Here is a 21,347-nt window from a genome sequence, read left to right on the forward strand (position 1 = left end):
TCCCCTGTAGATCTTGGATTTTGCAAGTCGAGCAGTGCATTTGTACGGTTTCAGGGAGAAGCTGGACTGCTTTCCATGGAAGCTGTTTGACAGCGAGCGAACACTGGTGACTTGTTAGAAGGGTAGCACAGGAACTGCTTACATTTTTATTTCTCTGGCCCTCCTGTCTGCAGCGAGGTATGGCTCAACAGCTTCAAGAGCTTTTGCCTGAGGCCCGCTAGTCACTGACACTTATATTATCTACAGAAAATTTAAACTGTGATCCAGAAGATGGCAAAGAAAACCCATGGGGATCCTGCATTCCCAGAAGGGACGTATCTCAGTGGGTTCTGGCGACGCTCCCTAGAGTAGGCGCTTGTGCTCTGTAGTGCCGTGGGGAGGACAGAAGCACAGGAAAACTGTCCAGGCTCGATAGTCATCACCCTTAGGCGTGTGAGATACAGACAGCAGGCACGGTCAGACCGCCTGTAGTTCATATATCGCCTGCAGAGCAGCACCCTAACACCAGCCCTCTGGCTGTGGTATGACTGGTGTGTTCTGCATGCATGCTTACAACCACAAAAAGGCCATGTAGCATGAGAGGGGATGTTACTGCTTGCCACCTGGCCCCTTTGCAGCTCTCAAGCAGAGCCTGTACTTTGACCAGAAATTATCATTTTGAGCCTTTCTGGTTTTAGTACCACTTAGTTTTTTTCCTTGCACCTTTTGCATGCAAGAGCTTTTCTACCAAATGGAAGACACTTAGTAAGAGCAGACAAATTACGGGATAGTTCTTGGCTTGAGAAAACAAGGAAGGTGAAGGTCCAGCACTGCTGTGCTTGACTCTTGGTGTGCTGTCCAATGTTAGGCTGCATTGATCTTGCTGCTCAGTGTCCCTGAAAGGGGACCATCCCAGCCATCCCAGCTGACTCTTGCTAGCCAGCTCAGGCACTGAATGACAGAAAACCATCGATTCACTCTTTTGCATGCTGGCTGAGGTTTCTACGGATTTAGTGCCCTGACTGGCTTACCACAGGTCAGAGAAGCAGCCTTGTGGCAGTTGCTTCTGGCAAGGGACAAGACTGGGGCAGCCAGGACTGAGGTCAGCCATGAGGCATCGCGGGAGCTGCACCAGGAGGGAATTAACAGGACTTTCTAGGAAGGTGGAAGTGACGCTGGAACAGCACAGATTTCCACTTATTTTTAACAAGCACCGGCCAGTGCCTGTGCATTAGCCTTGCGTGTGCAGAGCTGAATGAGGGCAGCTGGCCTTTGAGCTGTCCCAAATAGCCCTTTTCTGTTAAACACTGACCTGGGGCATAGCAAGGGAAGATTATTGACCAGATCCATTTTGCAGGGGCTGATACAGAGCTGGTAATCACAGCTCGGTTGGGTAATTCGGGTACACGAGTCTCTACAGCCACATTTTTCAAAGTGTGCTTTAAGAAACAAAACCAGAGGGTGAAGTATCTTAACCCACAAACAAGAAAAACACCAACACACACAGAACAAATGCCAGAGGTTGCAGGTTGCCTGCCAGAAGGGCACTTGTGCTGCTGCCTCCCAGCTGTGCTGAAGGTGGCTGCTGCCTCTCACCAACGGCGTGGTGACGGGAAGATCTCAGCCATGCTAACCCAGCACAGCGTGCCTCTGTGCCCTCGTACCCCGCGGGAACTCTGTGTCTTCCTCCAGGAGAAGGAAATCTGACAGCCACCTCGCTACTTCACTGCAGCTCTGAGAACTGTGCCCATCGTCACAGCTCGTTCCCAGGGAAGAAAACATCGCAGGAGGTGGCTCCTGGCCAAGCCACTATGGGGACATCAGCTCCACATCTCTTATGTGCCCGTGCTGGTGTGACCCCACTTACAGATCCCTTCTTTGGGCTGGAGGGGCACCCAGTTGGCAGCGAGACACTGGGGGTTTGGACAATGCAAAAACAGCTTTGAGGGGCCAACACTCCTGCCATGGCTCAGCAATCCTTCTGTCCTTCCTCCTCTGTTGAGGTGAGGCTGGGGGCGAGGCAAGCCACAATCTCATTTGCACAGAGCTCTGTGAAGGGAGTTGGGACACCTCTTAGCACCCCCCAGTTCAAAAATCATGTGGACAATTTGGTGCAGTACATTCAGGATAAACGAGAGAGCAGTTCACATGGCTTGAAGACCAGCTCAGCCCTGGATACCAGTGACAACATTTGTCTAAGTCAAATCTAAAAATTCGTCCTTAGGCTCCTTTGTCACTCAGCCAGCACTTCCCGGCATCCTCACCCTTTTTAAGAGTGCCATACCATTTGTGCATGCCACTGATACGGCTTACGTATTACTTCTTAGAAGGGAAACGTTAAGTCTTTAGGAATGGGAAGCATTTAAAGGGTACCGTTCCAACTGGAGTCTGGAAGTTTTGCCATCGATGTAATCATCGGATTCATTCATGTCATTACTTCCCACTCCCTTCCTGATCCCTGGATGAAGGCTGCATTCAAAGGCAACGCTCTGTGTACAGCTGATGAACTACAAACAATTAGTTTGGAAGTGACAGCCTGATGGGCTCTAATAGCTGATAGCGATCACCAGAACAGGGATGAGATCCAACAGCCCTTCTCTTTCAGCACTAGCGTTGGATTGTGTAGCCAGCAGATGCCAGCAGAGCTCTGAGCAGCCAGCACAGCCTTTCCGCTAATGAGCATAAGAAAAACCTACTTCTGCTAATGAGATCGATCGCTCTGCCTTCAGGACTGCTATGCCTGAATTAAGAGCAAGGGCTGCAATAAACGCAGCAAAAGGTCTACGTTTACCCCTCTGGATCTTTGGAAGGTTTGTCACGGAGGCTGAAATGAATAATTCAGAAAGCACATCAGAAAAGCAGCATTTTTTACAGCCTCTGCGCTGCGTGCTCTCTGGAGCTGCACAAGCTGCAGTGCCTGGTTCATCAGTGCTGCCTCTTCCCTCTCATCTTGGTGTTTTTATTTGGTGACAGATTATTAATAAATGGCTGCTCCTCTAGAGCTGCTTGCAAAGCAATACACAGGCACACGGTGGAATAAAATGGTCCCAAATCCCACAGGAGGAATCACAGGCAATGGGATACAGGCCTGGGTGACCTGTGCCCCGGGGCTGCTCTGCTGCTGCAAGCCACGAGCTCGCTGTGATCCGTGGGTGATTCCCATGGGGGATGCAGCAGGACATGACACGGCTGTCCCACAGCCCTCTTGTGACCAATGGACTTTGCAAAGGAGCAAAGATTTGCTAATGCCACGCCAGGGGCAGCACACTGCCCGAGTCTTGGAGCATCTGCATCCCCCCCAGCTGAACCACTCAGGGAAAAGCACTCTCCTTCTAGATGCATTTTTATTTTCTAGGCAAGCACCACTATGGAAAGCAGGAGAAGTGACATGGAGAAACGAGCTGTAAGTCCCTCCCTGTGGCACAAAATGGATGAGTTTAAAAAAAAAAAAAAATAAAGTGAAAATAGCACAAGCCCCAGGGCACGACACCCAGGGCCTGCATTAGTCCAGCTGGGGAGAATGGATGCTCCGCTCTGCTCAGCCATGAAGTCCCCAGGAGGCTGTGGCTGAAGCTGGAGATTTAGGAAGGGGGGGGCTCAAAGGTGAAGGGAACATGTGCACAACGTGCTCTGGGAAGCCATGTCCGACCCTGAACCGCCTGCAATCACACAGTCCCCTCCTGGCCAGGCAGTGGTGTAGGAAGGCAGCTGGTGGCAGCCGCCAGCATCCCTGTCCTGGGGAGGGTGCTGTACCAATGCCCTGTGCCACACTGGTGTGGGCAATGTGGCTCTGTGCTCAGCTCCACGCTCCAGTTCTCACTCAGGGGTGGGTTTTTGGCTAAGCCTTAGCCCCAGGCTCTTCTCATGCAATCTATAATATCGACAACTGAAGACCAGTCTCTATTTTTTTCTTTTTCTGCAGGGATTATCGTGCCCATCCTGCCACCCAGCCTGGAGGGGCTGTGCTGGTACTCGCTGCGCAGGCAGACACCAAGCCCCAGAGGCTTCTTCGCGATGTTTGGACTGGGTGAAGCAGTACAAAAACATGCCCGCGGGCTTGTGGGGTGGTTGTGAAAGATGAGCTGGATGCAGCTACAGCTCGGCACGGGAAGGAAATGTGCTCTGAGAGGAGCCATTTGATTTCTGCTGTTTCTTTCCTTGCTAGTGCGGAGCTCCTCCCGGTTCGGCTGCTTTTGAAATGACAGGCATTGGCAGAAGCCCCCAAAACAGAGTGGGGAGCGTTTTCCAAATACTTTGGAGCCTTCATTTTATGCATCTGTTATCGTTGCCTTTACAAACCATGGGAAAGCAGGGAGCTGCAGTCAGGGAGCGCACAGGCAGTGCTATAGCACGGCGTGATTTTGGGGATGTCATTTTGGGACATGATGCTCCTCTGGGGGAGTCTGGGAAGGGAAATGCTCAGCATTTCGAGGAACATTCCTGCTTCTCACAGGGGCCACAGCACGTCTTGTTTAAGACAGCAGGGTGAGAATTTCAGCAACACCCCTGCAAGTTGGGGAGCTGCCTGTGCTACGAGGAGCAAAACCCTCGGAGGAGTCCCGCAGATTAAAAACCCTCAGGGTCACGGATGTGCACAAAAGCAGTAGGTGGCTTCCTCCGAAAACCCTCACCCAGCCATTCCCTCACAACCACGTAAGTGTAATTTACTTACTCAACCTAGCAACTGCTCTCAGCATCAGGGGAAAAATGCCTGAGTAACCAGGTCACTAATTTCTCTGGCACAATCTGATATGCCGTGCTGGTTTGTGCTTCCCTGACCCGCTGCCGGGCTCAGCCTGGTGCATTTTACAGAACATTGGGCAATTCACTGCCCAGAGGTCACGTTGCGCTCTCAAATCGCCCATCTGAATTGTGCACGCTTTCCAGAAAATGTAACTCAAACAGCATTCATCTCCCCTGTTATTAAATGCGGAAGATTCACTGTAGAAAGCCCATCTCGGCTGATTGCTTCGCTCTGAGCCCTCCAGCCCTGCTGTCCTGCGGCTCCATGCTGTGGTGCACAGGCAGGAATGAGAATACTGGACTGTGGGTTGGTAAATGAAGTTGGAGAAAAAGATAATTTAATGACTGATCATCACAGAGCTGCCCTGCAACCAGGAAACAGCTTTAATGCTGAGCTCATGCTACGTGACAACAAAATCCAAGAAGAGCTGGGTTTTAGCAAGGAGAAGCTGCTCAAAACTGGCTCCCAGCACAGACCCAGCGCTGGGACAAGTCCTGGAGGTGACCATAGTGGAGTTACTCTCACCACTTACCATGGCATCGCTTACCAGTGCCATCCAGATTACCCTCAAGGCACTTTGAGCTAGCTGATCTCCCGCATGCAAGCACTTGCACTGCCCGTGTGCGCACACACTGCCCAGACCGGTGCTCAGGTGAAGCAGAAAACGTCGGCGAAGCCCCACGTTGTGACCTGTGGCTGTTTGACACAGTGAGTGATGAGAGGTAGAATTAAAATTATCCCCCCTCAGCTACGTTGGGGGATAGTAAGTGGTAGCATTTTTGACTGTTGCATGGCAGAAAGGCACCAGAGACAGCTTGGGCTGGCTGTAAAAACGCGTGGTCTGGCCAGTGCCAGAAGCTGCTGGTCCCCAGGCTCTGCCAGGGCTTCCCCTCTTACCTGCACCAGCCTTGTTCAATTCTAAAAATATAAAAAAAACTCAGAGGTTTGGGGCTAGAGCACTTCTGGTTGAAATGGGGACCTCACCTTCTCACAGGTGTTTGCAACCCCAAGCACCAGCCTACTCACACCTTTCCTCCAACATCTGTCCCAAACCTCAAAAGCCCTTTTTCCCCAAAATATTCCATTTTTCTCCCATCTCCAGCGACACTGAGGAGAGGCTGCTGTGCTGTTTTGCACAATAACTCGTGGCTCCGTGCTGTACACTCACCGGAATCGCTTTTCTTTATTGCATATTGCCATCTTAGAAAATGTACAGTCTCATGACATTACACAGCATTTCCCGCTAGCTAGGACTAATAACATTCTTGCACCTAACAGACTACCTTGGTCACTATGAAGCTACTAAGGTCCAAGACATATACTTCAGTTTACAAATTATTATGGATTTTTTTTTTCATTTTTGGCATTATTAAAAAAAAAATCATCTTTAAAATACACACCCAAGAGAAAAGAGTGGCTACTTACACCAGCACCAATCTAAAAGTAGTTTTTGACAATGGCACATGGAATTACCTGCACACAGCCTTTGTATTTATATATATAACATTTTTTTCTTTTCTTTTTTTTTTTCTTTTTTTTTTGAAGAAAACAAAGAAATGGCAAACTCAGCCCAACAACGAGGCTGTTGTAAAACAAAACAACAACAAAAACCAGGTCTGGGAGGGCAAGAGGAAATTTGTCAGAAAGGCCCCGATGGGGCCATGAGGCAGGAGCAGGGGCCGGGACCCCAGCAGGCGATCGCCCTTTCCCATCCGACCGCCTTGCGAGTTCGACATGAGAAACCATTCCTTAAACCATCAGAGGCCAGACTTTTTTTTTTTTTAACCTTTTTCATCTTTTTGTTTTGTTTTGTTTTTAAATCCCACCCCCCCCAAGTCCATTCCCTCAATTGTACCAGCCCCGTATTTTCAGCCATAAATAAAAAATATAAATAGAGGCACTTTAGTTAAGGAATAGTATTATCATTACCTTTTGTCTTTATTTCCCCCTCCTTCTGAAAGCAAAGTGCTTAACTCCATCTTTGAACATAACCCGCAGGTTGCGCAGCTGCTTGGAAATGAGGTGCTGGACTTTTGCGCTCACCTGCTTGATTTATTACTGCTTTAATGCTACTCAGAAAGTCTTTTTTTTTTTTCTTTTTTTCCTTTTTTTTTTTTTTTAAATCTACAGTGCGTCAAAAGTTGCAATGAAGAAAAGAACAAAATGGTAAAACCACAGCTCTTGACAACTCTGTTTAGAGTGATATTTCACAGCTTTCACACAGCACGCAGACCCCGCGGCCTTCAGGTGCTTAGAACCATATTTTTATACAAATTAGTTTAAACAGCACTTTCGCTATACAGTACATATAGTTCACTGACATCCCATACCCCATCAGCAATACCGATTATCTGACAAAAAAAAAAAAAACTTATTTCAAATAGTGTTAATATCTAGTGCAACAGGGACAAACTCATCTCTCCACAGGAAAAAGAACAAACAAATAAAAAAGGATCACAAAAGTATTGGTGGTATAAAAAGGTTTTGTCTTGTTTCCTCAAAAAACACACCACAAATAAATAAAAGCAAAAAGTAACAGTCCTTTATATACTCAGCATAATTTAAGAATAGAAATGTTAATATGTTAATGGCGTTTACTTTTTATTCTCCAATTTTTAATTTTCTAAACCTTTAAATTATTACTCCCTGAGAGCTTTGAATTCTTTTTATTATTTTCTTTTTTTTTTTTTTGGACTGACATTTTACAGGTAGTTCTGCTTACAAATTTGCAAGGACATTGAACAGCAAACCAGTCAAAAAAAGGACACCGCGAAGAGACACATTTCTTGGCATCGTTGCTTCTGGTGTCCATTAAAAAAAAGAAAAACAAGAACAGAAAAGAAGGCGGGCGCAGGTGCGAGCCCGCGAGTTTTGCACCGGCCCCGTTGTACGCCGGGTGACCTTCCGTCCTGACCGACATCTACAGAGGATACAGTTTGTCCCATTGAACAGAAAGCAAGAATAAAAATTACAACACGAAAGTTTATGCTCCTTGTCGCGTCCGAGAACCAACCCTTCCCGCCATCTCGGGCCAGGAAACGTTATAAAAGTATAAATACACCTGGGTGCTGTGTGAGCAATAAGCACACTCGGGGAAACTTTTCCTTTAGCAAGGTAAAAGGAAAAGAAGAGCGTTTCCCAAAAATGACGGGAAGAAGAGCATCACCGGGAGCGCTCGTGGCACCGAGCTTGGGGACCAGCATGTAAGCACAGAAGTGCAAGTTTTGGGAATAACCACGACACCGAAAAAAACCTCATCAAGTCCAGTCAACTTAGCTTTTTCCTCTTTTCTGCCGGGGTTGTGTGCAAGGCGTCCCAGCAAATGGCCCCGCTCAGTGCCCAGGCATCGGGGCGGGAGAGCAACGTGGAGCAGCTCTCCATCACCTTTGTGGACCACCACGAGGAAGGCGGGTGTCTCTGTGCTCAAGTCCTCTCTTTCTCCACGGACGTGACATTGTGCTTGTGCCTTGGGAGAGCCACTTGTCGAAGGGGACAGAGGGGAGGGGATGAGCACCCGCACGGATGCACAGCTCCACCTGACCCGACCGTACTCATGGTACTTACACACACACTCACCCGCAGGGAGAAAGAGCGTGCCACTGTTTCGCTTGGAATTGCAAGGCAGTATAATAAAAAAAAATAATCCTAGCCACTTCAAAAAAGACTGCTAACCAGGTTTCTAAACTCATGGTTTTCGTTGTTTTCCGTCTCTTCTGCCGCTCAGAAGTTGAGCTTGGTGACGGGCCGCTCGCGGCCGCTGTCGGCCAGCTGGTTGGCAATGCGCTTGCGGTTGCGCTTCAGCTTGGAGAGGTCCTTGTCGAAGACCTCGCCCGAGCGCAGGGCTGAGACGAGGTCGTCGAACTCACCGCCCTCCTCGCTGCTCTCCTTTGCCTTCCTCGCCTTGCGCTCCCGCTCCCGCTGCTCCTTCAGCTGGCGGGGAGGAAGGACATCTCACTGTCACGCATGCACCCGGAACCCCAAACCATGAAACGACAGTGGTTTCCTACCCTCTTGCTTCATTTAGCGATAGCTGGGTGTTCTACGAGTGCAGAAGCACCTTGCTTGGCCATCAATGCTCCCTGTGTACCCTGCCAGGCGCTGCTGGACCCGCGGATGCCTGCTCACCTGGGCCTCCATGCGCGCCCGGCGCTCCTCCTCCTCCTTCCTTCTCCTCATGTTCTCGTTCTCCTGCTTGGCCTCCGTCACGGCTTGAAGGAACTGATCGAAGATGCCGAAGAACTCGTCGGGCTGTATTTTGTCTGTGTCTTCTCCAAAGTGCTTCACGGCCTTGGAAAACTGGGGAGAGAGCAGACAGGAGGCTGTCAGGCTGGGGGGACGACCCCCATGGAAAACCTTCAACCTGATGGAGCAGAGCGGAACGTGTCCAATGGTTGGTCATGATGGAGAATGGAATTAACAGCAGGACTTTGATTAGTCAACCCTTGGCTTAAACATGACATGAACCATCTGATGTCTTGTTGTCTGTGCATTAGATGAGCTATAAATCCCCCTGGAGAGGTCCCGTAGCCCCCTCTCCCAAAACACCAACTCTTCGCACCTCTGGCTCTGCTCAGCCCCCTCGAGCCCCCAGCTCGACTTCATTAACCAAGCAGTAGTAAAAGCAAGGAAGCAAAATATTGTGGGACTGAAGACTGAAGACATAAAACTAATAGTAAACACGGCAGGGGAAGGGAAACTCGCACTTTTAAGTTTTCTTTGAAGTATTTTTGGGGTATTATTTATCATTGCCACATGCTCTGCTATTGAAACCAAATGTGTTGGTGAAACTTCTAAGACATTTCTGCCCAGGCTCAGACACAGCACTGGGCAGGGACATGGGAAGTTTTCCAGCCTTTTGTGCTGTTTGCACAACATTAGTGTAAGCGAGTCAAATAAGGTTGTAGCAAAGGTCAGGACAGGAGATCCACTCTCTGCTGATGCATCCCAGTCCCCAAGGAGCCCTTGGGGGACTCATCCCTGTGGGCTGAAATCCTTTGTTCTCACTTCCAGTTTGAAGGAGACTGTGCACAGAAAAGTTCATTAATATGGAGATGGCGCGGTCTGGAGATAAGGAAGCTTTAAAGAAAAGGAAAACAAAATCAAAGCACAAACAGATTCATAAGTTGCTTTAATTTTGCTCTGCGGACTAAGCCTGCCTGGATAATTAAGTTTTATTTTCAGGGGTGTCTCAGGCTCTTCAAAAGACATTTAGGGCATTTTTATTTCTTTATTAATGAGACTTAGCACTTCAGGATGCAAGGGGGGATCTGAAAGGTACCCTGTATCAATCAAAACCATCAAGTTTATTCCTGTTGATTTTCATTAAAATACTGATATTATCTGCCATTTTCCAAGAGATTCTAGTGGGGGAAAAGGCTGAAAATATTATCCTCATGGGATATAAAATTTCTAACATAACTATGTTTCTGCTTTCCTAAGAGAAAACAATAGAGAGATTTGAACGTGTTTCAAAAATGAAGAGCTGGTGCATTTTCCACAGCCCATCCCATCTGACGACCATGGGAACAGCCATGCACTTGCTTCAAAGTAGGCTTTGATGGGTTATGGGGGCTGTGACCAGAGCTTCTCCTCCAGATCCAGCCAACGTAAGATGACACAGCTTGTAGACACTTGTCGCCATCTCCTAACTCACTGCAGGCCAGATCTGCCTGGCTACCACCAACAATTCCGAAGCGTGGCCTCACCTCAGGGTGTAGGCACGGCCTCAGGAGGGCAGTGGTCACTCACGGTGCCAAGCACGGGTGGTCTGGAGGACAGCATCAGGTCAACACTGGTACAACCAGGGAGAAGGAGGTGGTGGCACTTGATAACTTCTGTCTTTGGAGAGGTAGCTCATGCAGTGGGATAAGGATGGGACCTCTCTCTGTTGGGTTTTCCCTGCCAGGTCAGTTAAGATGAAAGCCAAAGCAGGGGGGAGGTACTGGAAGATGGTTCTGGGAGGGTACAGAAACCAGCTGCATGCCCCTTTGCTGAAAGAGGGGAAGCAAAGGGTGCCTGGGAATCACAGATGTCAGCCAATGGCTTACCAATTTCCTTGGATTTTAGCCAGCCTGCTGGGAAGAGAGGACGATATGGCAAGAAGTCACCACATGTGGCTCCTGGTGGCTGCAAAGTGCTCACCAAGGCACTGCTCTGGGGAAGCTGAACCTTTGAAGTAGCATCTCTAAGCAGGCCTGGAGCTGGCCTCAGTTCATGTCACTGAGCTCCTCAGACACAGTGATGAGCAGCCCATAGCCTTCATGCCAGGGTCTCAGCAGGACAGCCCTCCTTCATCTCTTAGGGGATATCTGAGATGTCAGCACGCAGCACATGCTCTGGGAAAGGCAGGGCTGTCCCTCCCCTGCTATCCAGATCTCAGGGAGTTTGGTGGCCTTACCAGCTCTTTTGCCTCTGCCAGAAGATCTTCAACATCTGAGAAGCTGAAGCTGGCTAACGTGATGAACTGGCTGACGACAGACACAAATTTGTCTCCTGTTTGCTGAACTTGAGACTTCTGAAAGTCCAGCTCCTTTGGGGGGAAAAAATAAATAAATCTGGTCAGGCCCTGGCTGGTGAGGGACACAAACACCACCGGCTTCCATCAGTGCCATTGTGTGTGTGCCCACCTCAGTGCCACAGGTGCCACTGCACCACTACTGCCTCCTGCCACGCGTGAAAACCTCAGATTACCCCATTTTACAATATCATGGCTGCTCTATGCTTTTGAGGACAAATCCTGCAGGACAGTTGCTGGGAGCAGCATTATCAGCAAGACAGCGAGTCCTTCAGGATACTTCCACTGCTTCTTCACCTCTCCAGGTGAGCTGCCCAGCCCCAGCCCCTGTCCTCTGAGGTTTTCCAGCCAAGGAGACCCCACAGCACATTCCACGACCTGCTCCATGCACGTTGTCACTAGATTTACTTAGCCTCCCCTGGCGTGTCAGACACAAACTATGCACGTGCCCAACCAACATACAGGAGCTTCAGTGCCAAAACGGCCCTGGGAGGACAGGCACACGTGCAGAGCAGGGAGGGAGGACCAGCAGATCTCTAGGAAATGTGATAAAAGCAGCTTTGCTGGGAGCCCCCCCACGGAGGGATGCCGTGGTGCTCAGAGCCAGGCTGGACTGTATTTGATTGAAATAATACTTACAGCTTCCACCGCTCTTAGGCCGCTCCTCAGAGTGTTTATTTCTTTCTCCAGCTCAGTCATGCTGTTGAAAATGGCAGGACGTCAATTTGCAGCCTTCCCCAGCACATTCTACAGCTCTCCCACCAACATGACCGTGCTTTTCCACTGCAAAGCCCCCGGTGCTGCAGACGTTGCCTCCTGTTTGCAGGCTGGCGTGCCTCAAGCAGCAAATCATCCTGACAGCCTCGCAGCGAGGGCAGCTGCCTATCTGAAAGTGGCTGCAGCTGCTTGTTTTAAAGCAAAGCACTTTTCTGTGCTTTTAATCAAAGGGGCTGTGCTAAAACACCCTGAGCAGATGCTGATGGTGTAGCAGAGCAGGCAGCGGTGGGATGGAGGAAGGGGCACTCCTCCTTCCTGCCCCTGCAAGGTGCTCTGCAGGGCTCAGTCCCAGGACTAAGAACAGGAAGACTCAGCAAGCTCACCAGGCACAAGGAGAGCTCAGGAGAGCTCTCAGTGCCAGCAGAAGGTAATTGTCCCATTGCACAGTGGGCAATTTTTGAGGGAACCACGATTAGGCGAATACCCCACAAAGCATCCTTCCCTACGGACTGGAGCAGCAGTCCTTAACAATAAGGCAATAAAGGGAGACAACCCAAATAAAGAGAAATAAAAATAAATCATGTCTGGCGCTCAGGCTGTTTACACAAGGCTCAAGCCCCCAGCGAGCTCTGAGCTCGAGTGCTTACGGGTTTCTACCACCACGTCTGAGCGGGAGCTTTCTCACAAAGACTCGATGACCACAGGCTTGACGTCTTTCCAGGGGTGTCTATCCTAGGGCTGGGGTCCCTGGAAATGCTGACGCAAGGTCACGGGGCAAGTGTTCCTGGCAGGTCTAGTCTGGGAAAATGAAGTTTTAGGAGCCCTGTGCTCCAGCAGTTCATTAGCAGTGCTGGGATTGACAGAGGCGGCAATTCTGCTTAACAGCTGCAGGGCTGGGGGGAGTTTAGGGTTTTCCAGAGGGCTAGAAACTTTTTGGTTTTGCTCTAGATTGGACCAAACCCAAATCTTACATATGGTGTCCAGTTTAGAGCAGAACCGATAAAGTTCAGGGGAAAAAACCTCTCTCTGCAGATGCTTTCTTTCCCATGTGTGTATCTGTACAGCAGCTGCAGAGGCACGAGCACGAGGAGGAAGGCGCCTGCGGCGGCCGGGGAGTGCACCCCGGGGCTGCCTTCCCACCCAGCCTCAGCGACGGCCTCAGCTGATGCCTACAACCAGCAGCCACCCACTCCTTGGGCAAATATTTTGTCTAACCCTTACAGCCGAAAATTATTGTGTTTTAGACACAAAATTATTGTGTTTTAGACACGGGGATGCTCGCCTCCCCAAACGTTTTTCACATCACAGATGTGCAGCGAGCAAGCCGCCTTTTGCTACAGGAGCACTTTGAAACTTAAAAAGACCTGCAAGGCACCACAAACTCCTGGCACGTTTGCTGTCATCTCCAAAAAGGTGCCATTTAAGGCCCTCTTCATGTCCATGGATTATAAAGGTGAACACTCCCAGCTGCACGCATGCTGCCTGCAGAAATGTAAGATCTTTGACTCCCAGTCACAGGCTCAGATCCCGGGAGCAGCACAGCACGTCCCCTCCTGCTGAATTTTAAAGCTGAAATAGAGCCCCCATTGATTTCGGAGGGACTTAAGCACATACTTGAGGGCTTTGCAAAGCACCAGCAGATTCCTCGTGCACTTAACCCCAAGCACGTGTTTAAGGGCCTTGCTGGATGGGGGCCTCTCCAGACGGCAGCAGCGTGCTCTAAACAGGTCACAGAGAGGCGTGCGGGGTCTGTAAGCATGTTGTGGACACCAGGAGCTCCACGTTGGTGGCAGAAGAAGGGTCAGGCAGGACCCCTCCTAGCAGTGCCCCACACAGCAAAGCCCCCCCACTGCACGCAGATACGCAGCAGCTGCCCTTTATCTGCAGCCACACCACAACCGCTTCCTACCAGATTACTTGACGTACCATTAGAAATTAATTAAATGCTTCTGCGGTGAGATAACAGCAGGAAACGGCTGCTGCAAGCAGCTCTCCTCCCTCCGGAGGCTGCCTGCCCTTTAGCTGCAGGAGCTGGGATATAAAGCTATGGGATATAAAGCTATGGGATATAAAGCTATGCTGCAGCACCAACTTTCCGCTTCTGCCTCCGTGGCTGCCCCGGCTGGGTGCAGGGGCACGGGGGTGCGATGCAGAGAGGCAGGCTAAAGCAGGAGGAGATGCACCTGCCGCGGACCAGCAGTGCCCCCCAAATCCCTGCTTACTTGACTTTGGCCGCCTGCGGGATGTCTCGCAGCTCCTCGTGCAGGCGGAGGACTTTGGGATATTTCTTCTCGACGATTGTGATGAGATAGTGCAGAAGAGTAATGTTCCTAGGACAGAGGAGCAGCGAGGTTAGCGTGGTGCTGGTTAAATCCCAACCCTGGTAACTGTTCTGGGATTTCTGCAAGGATGCTGCTCGCTGTGTGGATACCGGAGAAGGGGATGTGGATTGGCTCTGTCCCACCACAGCCATGGTGCAGAGCAGCTTGGTCTCTGCAAGCAAGGGGGCTGCAGACCACAGCAGGGACCCAGGGGAGGTGCCCTGAACATCAGCATCCCCTTCCTCCATCCTTTCTGTTGATTTGTAAGGCTGGGCAGGTTTAAGACCTGACCCAGCTCCTCTCGCTCCATGCATGGAGCTCAGTGGGGTGGAGTGGCCGTAGCAGCTTGGGGTGGCTGCACAGGGGTCTGCACAGAGATGAGCCCTGGGACCCTTCCTCTGGCCACTGAGCCATGGCACAACAGCTTCTGGCTTCTCCAAGGGGAAAAAAGCACTGGGAGGAAGATCCTCCACTCTACCCTTGACTGCCCTTGAGCAGCCCAGAAAGGAAAGCCCCCATCCAACCCCACGCGGACCTCAGCTCAGTTCCTTCTAAACCTTTCATGCTCCAAACCCAATGGTTGTGCCATCGGACATGCTGGCCAGGCAGCAGGAGGGAAGGGATTCCTCTCACCCCACTGAGTCCTCAGGGCAGTGCTGAACAACCTCTGCATTCCCCCAGCAAGGCTGGAGCCTGCAGAAGCTACCGAGGAGGAGGAGGGCAGGGGCTGCTCACTTGTCAATGCTGGACTTGGTGTCCGCGATCTTGTTGAGGCTGGAGATTTTAAACCCGAAAGCGTTTCCCCTCTGCCCTTTGTTCATGTAGTTGCCGAAGGCCAGGACCACCTCCAGCAGCTGCTGGAGGCTGCTGCTCTGCAGCACCGCCTTGGAGCCGGCGCGGATGGCTGCAGGGAGAAAGGTGAGGGACGTCACCTGCCACGTGCCAGGAGCCCTCGTGGCCAAAGAGCGGCCACCAGCTCCCTCCCTCCCTCCCTCCCGCTGCATCTCTGCCATCTCCACGAGGAGCAGCCAGCAGATTGGGTTACTTGCCTTCCACCTTGGGCTTGACTTCTGCAACTCTCTCCGCAAACTTCTTCTTGAAGTAGAGGGACTGCAGCCTTTGCTGATAATGGTTTATCCTGCCAGGGGAAAACAGGTGCAGGCTGAGCTTTGCGTGCTCCAGGTGGAGCTCTGCTGCTCAGCTCTTCACAGACGGACACAAAGCATTCCTGAGCCACAGTGATTGAAAAATAATGACCACATTTCTCCCTGAAACTATGCTAGGATGGAAAAAAAAATGACAATTGAAGCTGCACCCGTCACGGGCCGGATCCTGATGGCTTCTTAAGCACATGACTAAGTTACCCTGAACTCTGCAGGTTCAACAAGTGCATTTTTACACCCTATTGGTATGAACAAACAGTTCATTCATGATCACTCCTGAGCAGAGGCTGATGAGATCCAGGCTCCCAGTGGCTCTGCAGTGAGGTGGGGCTGGAGGAACCAACACATCCCAACCAAGCCCAGTCCTGAGCAAGTTTGGGATGGCTCTGCTCATGTCAGTTGTATTTAGGCTAAACAAGATCTCACTTGTAAACAAATGGCAGCCTGATTTGAGTTATTTGGACCAGGATCCATGGGAGAGGTGCTCACAGACAAGGTCACAGGCCAGGCTGACGTTGTACTAATTAGTGGTGGCAAAGACATCACACTCAGTTACAGACCACAGGGCAAATTAAACAGCTATGCCTGAAATATATTTGCATCAGCACATTGAGCTTTCTGGAAGATGAAGGCACAGGAGCAACATTTGGGCAAGAGACTGTGAAGACGAAAGGTGACCTGCAATGGGAAAGCTAATTCTGAGCATCTTCCAGCCCCAAGGGGTCTGAACTTCACAGCTCCGTCCTGCCTGCCTTTGACACTCAGCAACCACACGGTGCATCACCGTGGGACTCATTGGCACGTTTCTCAGGGAGAAGAGGAGCGTTTCTATTTTTGATCTCCTGGAATGATTTTGGATTGTAGAACTCTCTGACTTTTCAAACGAGTGACTTGCTCCAAGTTCAGCTAAGAAATTCCTTGGAGAAAATTTCAAAGAGCTTAATAGTTGGATTTCAATAAGGAGCTTCAAGATTTTAAACCAGCACCCCTGGAGGATGTGCATGCAAAAGATAAGGTTATTCATCTCTCAAGACCTCTAAGTCTTAAATGACTGCTGCCAGGATCAGGAAGAACTGACATTTGCTCTCTGTCTCATATATTCTTGTGAGCCCCAGGGCCGAGTCATTTCTGAAAGTGAGGAGGGACTTACCTACACAGCAGGGCAAAATTTACATACATCAGTCTTGAGTATTTGCTAGGATATTAGTGTGGAGGGGAAAGGAGCATCACTGAGGCATTGTTATCATTCAAGCAGCACTTCCCACCTGGACCATGACACAGATGATGCACTGTTTTGCAGAGCTGTGCCAGACTGAGCTTTTCTTCCCCAGGCGAGAGGAGAAGTGTGTCGGGAGATGCCCTGGGAGCACACCACCTCCCGAGAGCACCCATCTCCCATCCCTCACCCTGCTCTGTCCAGCTGCTGCCCGTCTGGGATGCACAACCCTGATTTGGGGAGCGCGGCATCACGAGAGATCCTAATGCACCTCGCTTGTCCTCCCATCCGTCTGGCTCGCACATTTCTTGATGTGAAAAGCAGCAAGCAGAGCGTATTTCCCAGCCAGGCTCCATGAAATGGGGCCACCCCACCTGCTCATTTCGAAGAGGAACCGGTCAGCCTTGGCCATGCGGTCCAGCTCATGCTTATGCTCTTCCAGCAGGTCAATGTCACCCTTTTCTGGAACAAACTTCAGGAGCTAAAGAAGGGAAAGCACATTTGTAGATAAGAGCTCCATGCACAGTTCTGCAGTTTTTCATACAAAATGGTGATTTAGTCACTTGAAACTACTATTTTTCAATACGCACAAAGTGACCCCAATGCACCTATGAAATGTTTCAGCTGTCCCTTTGTTCTTCCTCCCTCTGCCCCATCACATTGGTGTCTCTTGCTTCTGCTCTGGCACTACTCTGGCTTTACAACAGCTGTACTATGTCTATACCACGGTTTCCATATTAACCCTGACACTTGAGATTATAAAGGATTGCTGCAACTCCACATATTGTAGATGGAAATTTTGTGCAAGGAATCCTTTCATGCTTCTACTGAAGGTGCTATTAGCAGCCCAGTTTTAAGGATAGGTGAATAAAATGCTACTAAAGGGACTTAGAGGGGGGTGAAAATTTGGATTCCGCTTTTGAGGACTGAACAAGTTTTCAAAAGTAATTCCCACCGGGCATGAACTTCAAGCTTCAGCCACCAAACAGCTTTGCCTTCAGGCCCCAGGACAGATCCAGGTACCAGCATGGGATGCAAAGGCCATCCTGCTCCCGGACTCGATGCTACAACCTAGCTGCTTTCCTGCTTCTCCAGCCAGCCCCTTGGGTGGTCTTCAACACACGGTTGGCAAAAAACTCAGGGCACGACGTGTGTCTCAGAGCCACAGTTTGATCCCAGGCACCACGTACAGTGTGCTTGCATTTGCAAGGCACGATGCCTACAGGGAGGAGCACAGGATGCGCTGCCCACCTGCTCCAACATGTCTTTTGGGAGGTCCTCCTGCTCGTCCATCGTCAAAATGGCTCGTTTGATCTCCTCGTTCGAGAGTTTCAGCCTGAGAGGAGGAGAGGGCAAGAGGGTTAACTGCAGCCATGCAATCAGAAGGCTTGAGGAGCGTGTCCTCAGCCACCCACCAACACGGCCAGGAGACAGGGACAGCTGAGCTAATGGTCAGCAGCAGGGTCACATAGAGCACATGGTTTGAAGCACATGGTTTGAAGCAGCACATGTGAGACGCGCAGTGGAACAGCACCACCCCCTATATTTCACAATATTTTATATAAGTAATACATTATATATGTATTTTTAAAAGCATGCATGTGTAATTCTGTCCTGTAGCAGTGCTGCTCTTGCAGTGCCAGCATCCCCGCTGGCTGTGGGGACAGCAGGGGTGGCACTGCCTGTCACCAGCATGGCACAGGGGCACAGCTCAGTGCTGCTTCTGATCCCACTTCCACAACCCTTAAGGAAAATTTGGGCAATTTCTGCTGCCTTCTTGGCTGTCAGTGCTGCCTCCCCTACACCTCCTAACTGCCTTCGGATGGAGTCTTCCTCTAGGAAGAAGAACCAAAAAGAAACCCAGAAGTTGGGCAAGCGGATGCTCAGCAGCCTGCAGTGAGTGGAGGCAAGAGATAGAAAGATGCCCTTAGCTCCTCCTGGGCTGAGCAGCCATTAATTACAGTTTAATTGGTCCACAGCACTCCCCGTGACCACTCCCTGCAGGGACTAGGATTGCAAAACCACAAATACTTTCCTTCATGTTTTTGTACTGCAGTCAATAAAATAACCTCGGTGTGAAAGAGGAGAGCCTCTCCTTACCCCTGCCCTCTCCGGCGGCTCTCGGCCAAGCATCGCCATCACAGACCTGGCTCCTTCTGAGGCTTTGTCCAAGCCCTCAGCCGTTTTTTCTTCATCTTGGAGCACTGCTGCAGCTTCTAACAACTCTGCTTGTGCTCACGCAGGTAAGACTAAGCGCTGCTTTCTGCAGCCTGGTGGGTATCCCCGAGCAAGAGGAACTGGGCTGAGCGCTATGAGCACCGGGCAGTAAGCTTGGATGGTTTCGGGTGCTGGTCTTACAGCCAGCCCCAGAGCTGAGAGGAGATGCAGGTGGAGTGTCATATGCAAGGGGATGTCAGAAAACGGTCTTGCACAGAAATTCAGAGGACAGCATTTGAAAACCGAGCTGCACAAGCCAACAGACCCAGGTATCGCTGAGTGCGGTGTGGCAGGGAGGGCTTTAACGAAACCCATCACCCTGGTTTTGGTGGCCAGCACTGCCAAAGGATGATGAAATACTGATATAGCTCAAAGGCGTGAGCTGAAACTAGAAACACAGCCTGCGGTGGGATGTGAGACCTCAGGGGCTGTCCTGTTAAGTGGACCAAAAAGAAAATCAGGAGCAAAAAAGATCTTGATCAGTCCAGGTAATTAGAGGAGGAGGGAATTTTTCATCCTGGCAAATGCTCAGGTAGCAGACCGAGACCTCAGAGCCAGCTTTTGAAAGATGAAGCTAAAGCAGAAAGGGTGCTGGACCCTCTTAGACCAGGCTAGTGAGGGCTTGGCTTAACTTGAAACTTTTCGTTCAGGACTGGAAGTGAAGGATTAGCTTCACTGAGGTAGGTGGAAGAGAAGCGCCAAGCAAACTTTGGTTCCTTCTGAGCTCAGGTTTCTCATCCCAGTCCTCCCCAAACCTCCTGCCCCTGTATCCAGTATTTGAGGGAGTCCCACGAAAGAGGATTTGTTAAAAGAGCAGTGAGATAAAATCTCACCTGAGCCAGGGATGAAACCACAAGGATCGCACTGAGCAGTGGCCAGGACAATTGGTAGGGTCCCAGCACAAGTAGCAAATCCAGGATCTACACACCAGTGCTGGAAACTGTCCCCTCTGCTGCTTGCAGTGATGAGGGCGTCCTGGAGATGCCCTCCTTGTCCCATCCGATGGTGATGGCCAGGATGGACATGAGCTGACATTGGGTATGAAGTCTGCACCCAAGCTGAGGTGTTAGGGCACCAAGTGTCTATCAGTCCTCACCCAGTGAAAACCAGATGCTTGCTGGTTTGGAACATTCAGGAGATCCCTGGGAGAAAGAAATGCTCCCAGGAGAAGGCAGCCGGTGGGCAGTTACCTCTCCCCAATGCACAAATGAACCTGAAGCTCCCCTGTGACTGTCTGCGGGTGGGTGGCAAGGGGCGAGGGTGACTTCTGTAAGCCCTGCTCATTAAAAGCAAAGTCAATAATAAAATATACAAAAAAAAAGGCTGAAAAAAACTTTTCTCAGAAATCACCAAAACACCACGCCAAGAACAAGAGGCTGCCTCGGGATCAGCAGAGAGCAATCGCGGGGCGCCAGAAGCAAACAGCTTCTCAGACAACGTGATGGGAAAGGGGCCAGTGAAAGCTAGAAGCTTATCTATAACCACAATAATTATCATTGTTGGCAGCAGCTGTCGAACGCGAGCCGTCTGAGAGGAACGGGGTCACAGTGCTTGCTGTCACGGGGATTTAAGGCCAGCGGCTCGGTGATGCGAAGTGACAGCCCGCCGGGCCGGCAAGCGCGGGGCTCACTTGCGTGGCTTTTGTAGAGCCCGGCGAAGGATGTAATAAGTGTGAAAGGGAAAAACAAATTCCGCCGGGAAGGGGACGTGCCCTCTTGAAAAGCCACATTCAGTTGAGAAAAATGCTCAACACTGCCTTGCCGGAGAGAGGAATCAAACGAGCCATTCAGCGCCAGCACGCTCAGAAGGGGACGGAGCACGGTCCTGATTTGCATCTCGCAGAAGGCAGCGAGCTAAAAATACACACACGTACACCCGCAGCAACGGCGAGGACGGGGTGGTTTCATTGAGCAAGACCCAGCACTGCACTGACATTGGCATAGCCGAAGTGCTCTTAAACAAAAAGAAAAAAATCAAATGTTAAAAATATTCTTCTGCTGCATTACAAGCTGAAGGAAAATCCAGTGATCTCACTGTGCAGTAATTTCTCCCAAAGCAAGGGAAGCAGGCAAAAAAATAAATCTACAGAGAGAGATAAAGTATCTCGCTGGCCGTAATCTTTCCACGCTGCAAGCCAGACAATGGCTGTGCAGCTTACAAATGTCTGGGCTAAGCACGGGGCCAAGCGGGCAGGTCTTTCAGATGTCCAAGTCTGCTCGCCCCTGCTTCGCCCAGCCCCTGCAGCACGGGGAGCAGGACACTGCTGCTCTGCCCCACTCAGAGACGGGCAAAGGGTTGGCTGGAGAAGAGTTTGCTGGAGAAGCAGGGGCTGAGCTGAGCCTGCAGAGGGCCCCGGGTGCAGGCAGGATGCTGGGCAGGGAGCTTCATCCTTTCCTTTTTTGTCAAGAGAAAATCACCCATTTCGGGGAGAGAAATCTGCTTGTGGTCACTTGCAGAGATGGGGAAGGGGAATAAC

At 50.5% G+C, this 21,347-nt stretch overlaps 1 protein-coding gene across 1 annotated transcript in view; it reads right to left on the bottom strand.

Annotated features, from left to right (window-relative positions):
- Positions 1–7,022: 7,022 nt before the first annotated feature.
- DAAM1 (dishevelled associated activator of morphogenesis 1) overlaps positions 7,023–21,347 on the bottom strand; it is an 86,940-nt gene continuing 72,615 nt past the window's right edge. The window contains exons 18-26 of the mRNA XM_050711030.1: positions 17,906–17,990; positions 17,029–17,135; positions 15,325–15,413; positions 15,011–15,179; positions 14,177–14,284; positions 11,877–11,937; positions 11,121–11,252; positions 8,849–9,019; positions 7,023–8,653 (exon numbers count right to left, since the gene is read on the bottom strand). Of these exons, the coding sequence (XP_050566987.1) occupies positions 8,444–8,653; positions 8,849–9,019; positions 11,121–11,252; positions 11,877–11,937; positions 14,177–14,284; positions 15,011–15,179; positions 15,325–15,413; positions 17,029–17,135; positions 17,906–17,990 (1,132 nt within the window). The 3' untranslated portion in view covers positions 7,023–8,443. The remainder of the gene's footprint in view (positions 8,654–8,848; positions 9,020–11,120; positions 11,253–11,876; positions 11,938–14,176; positions 14,285–15,010; positions 15,180–15,324; positions 15,414–17,028; positions 17,136–17,905; positions 17,991–21,347) is intronic.

The sequence above is a fragment of the Cygnus atratus genome, chromosome 5 (assembly GCF_013377495.2).
Source record: "Cygnus atratus isolate AKBS03 ecotype Queensland, Australia chromosome 5, CAtr_DNAZoo_HiC_assembly, whole genome shotgun sequence".
In the NCBI taxonomy this organism is placed as follows: domain Eukaryota; kingdom Metazoa; phylum Chordata; class Aves; order Anseriformes; family Anatidae; genus Cygnus; species Cygnus atratus.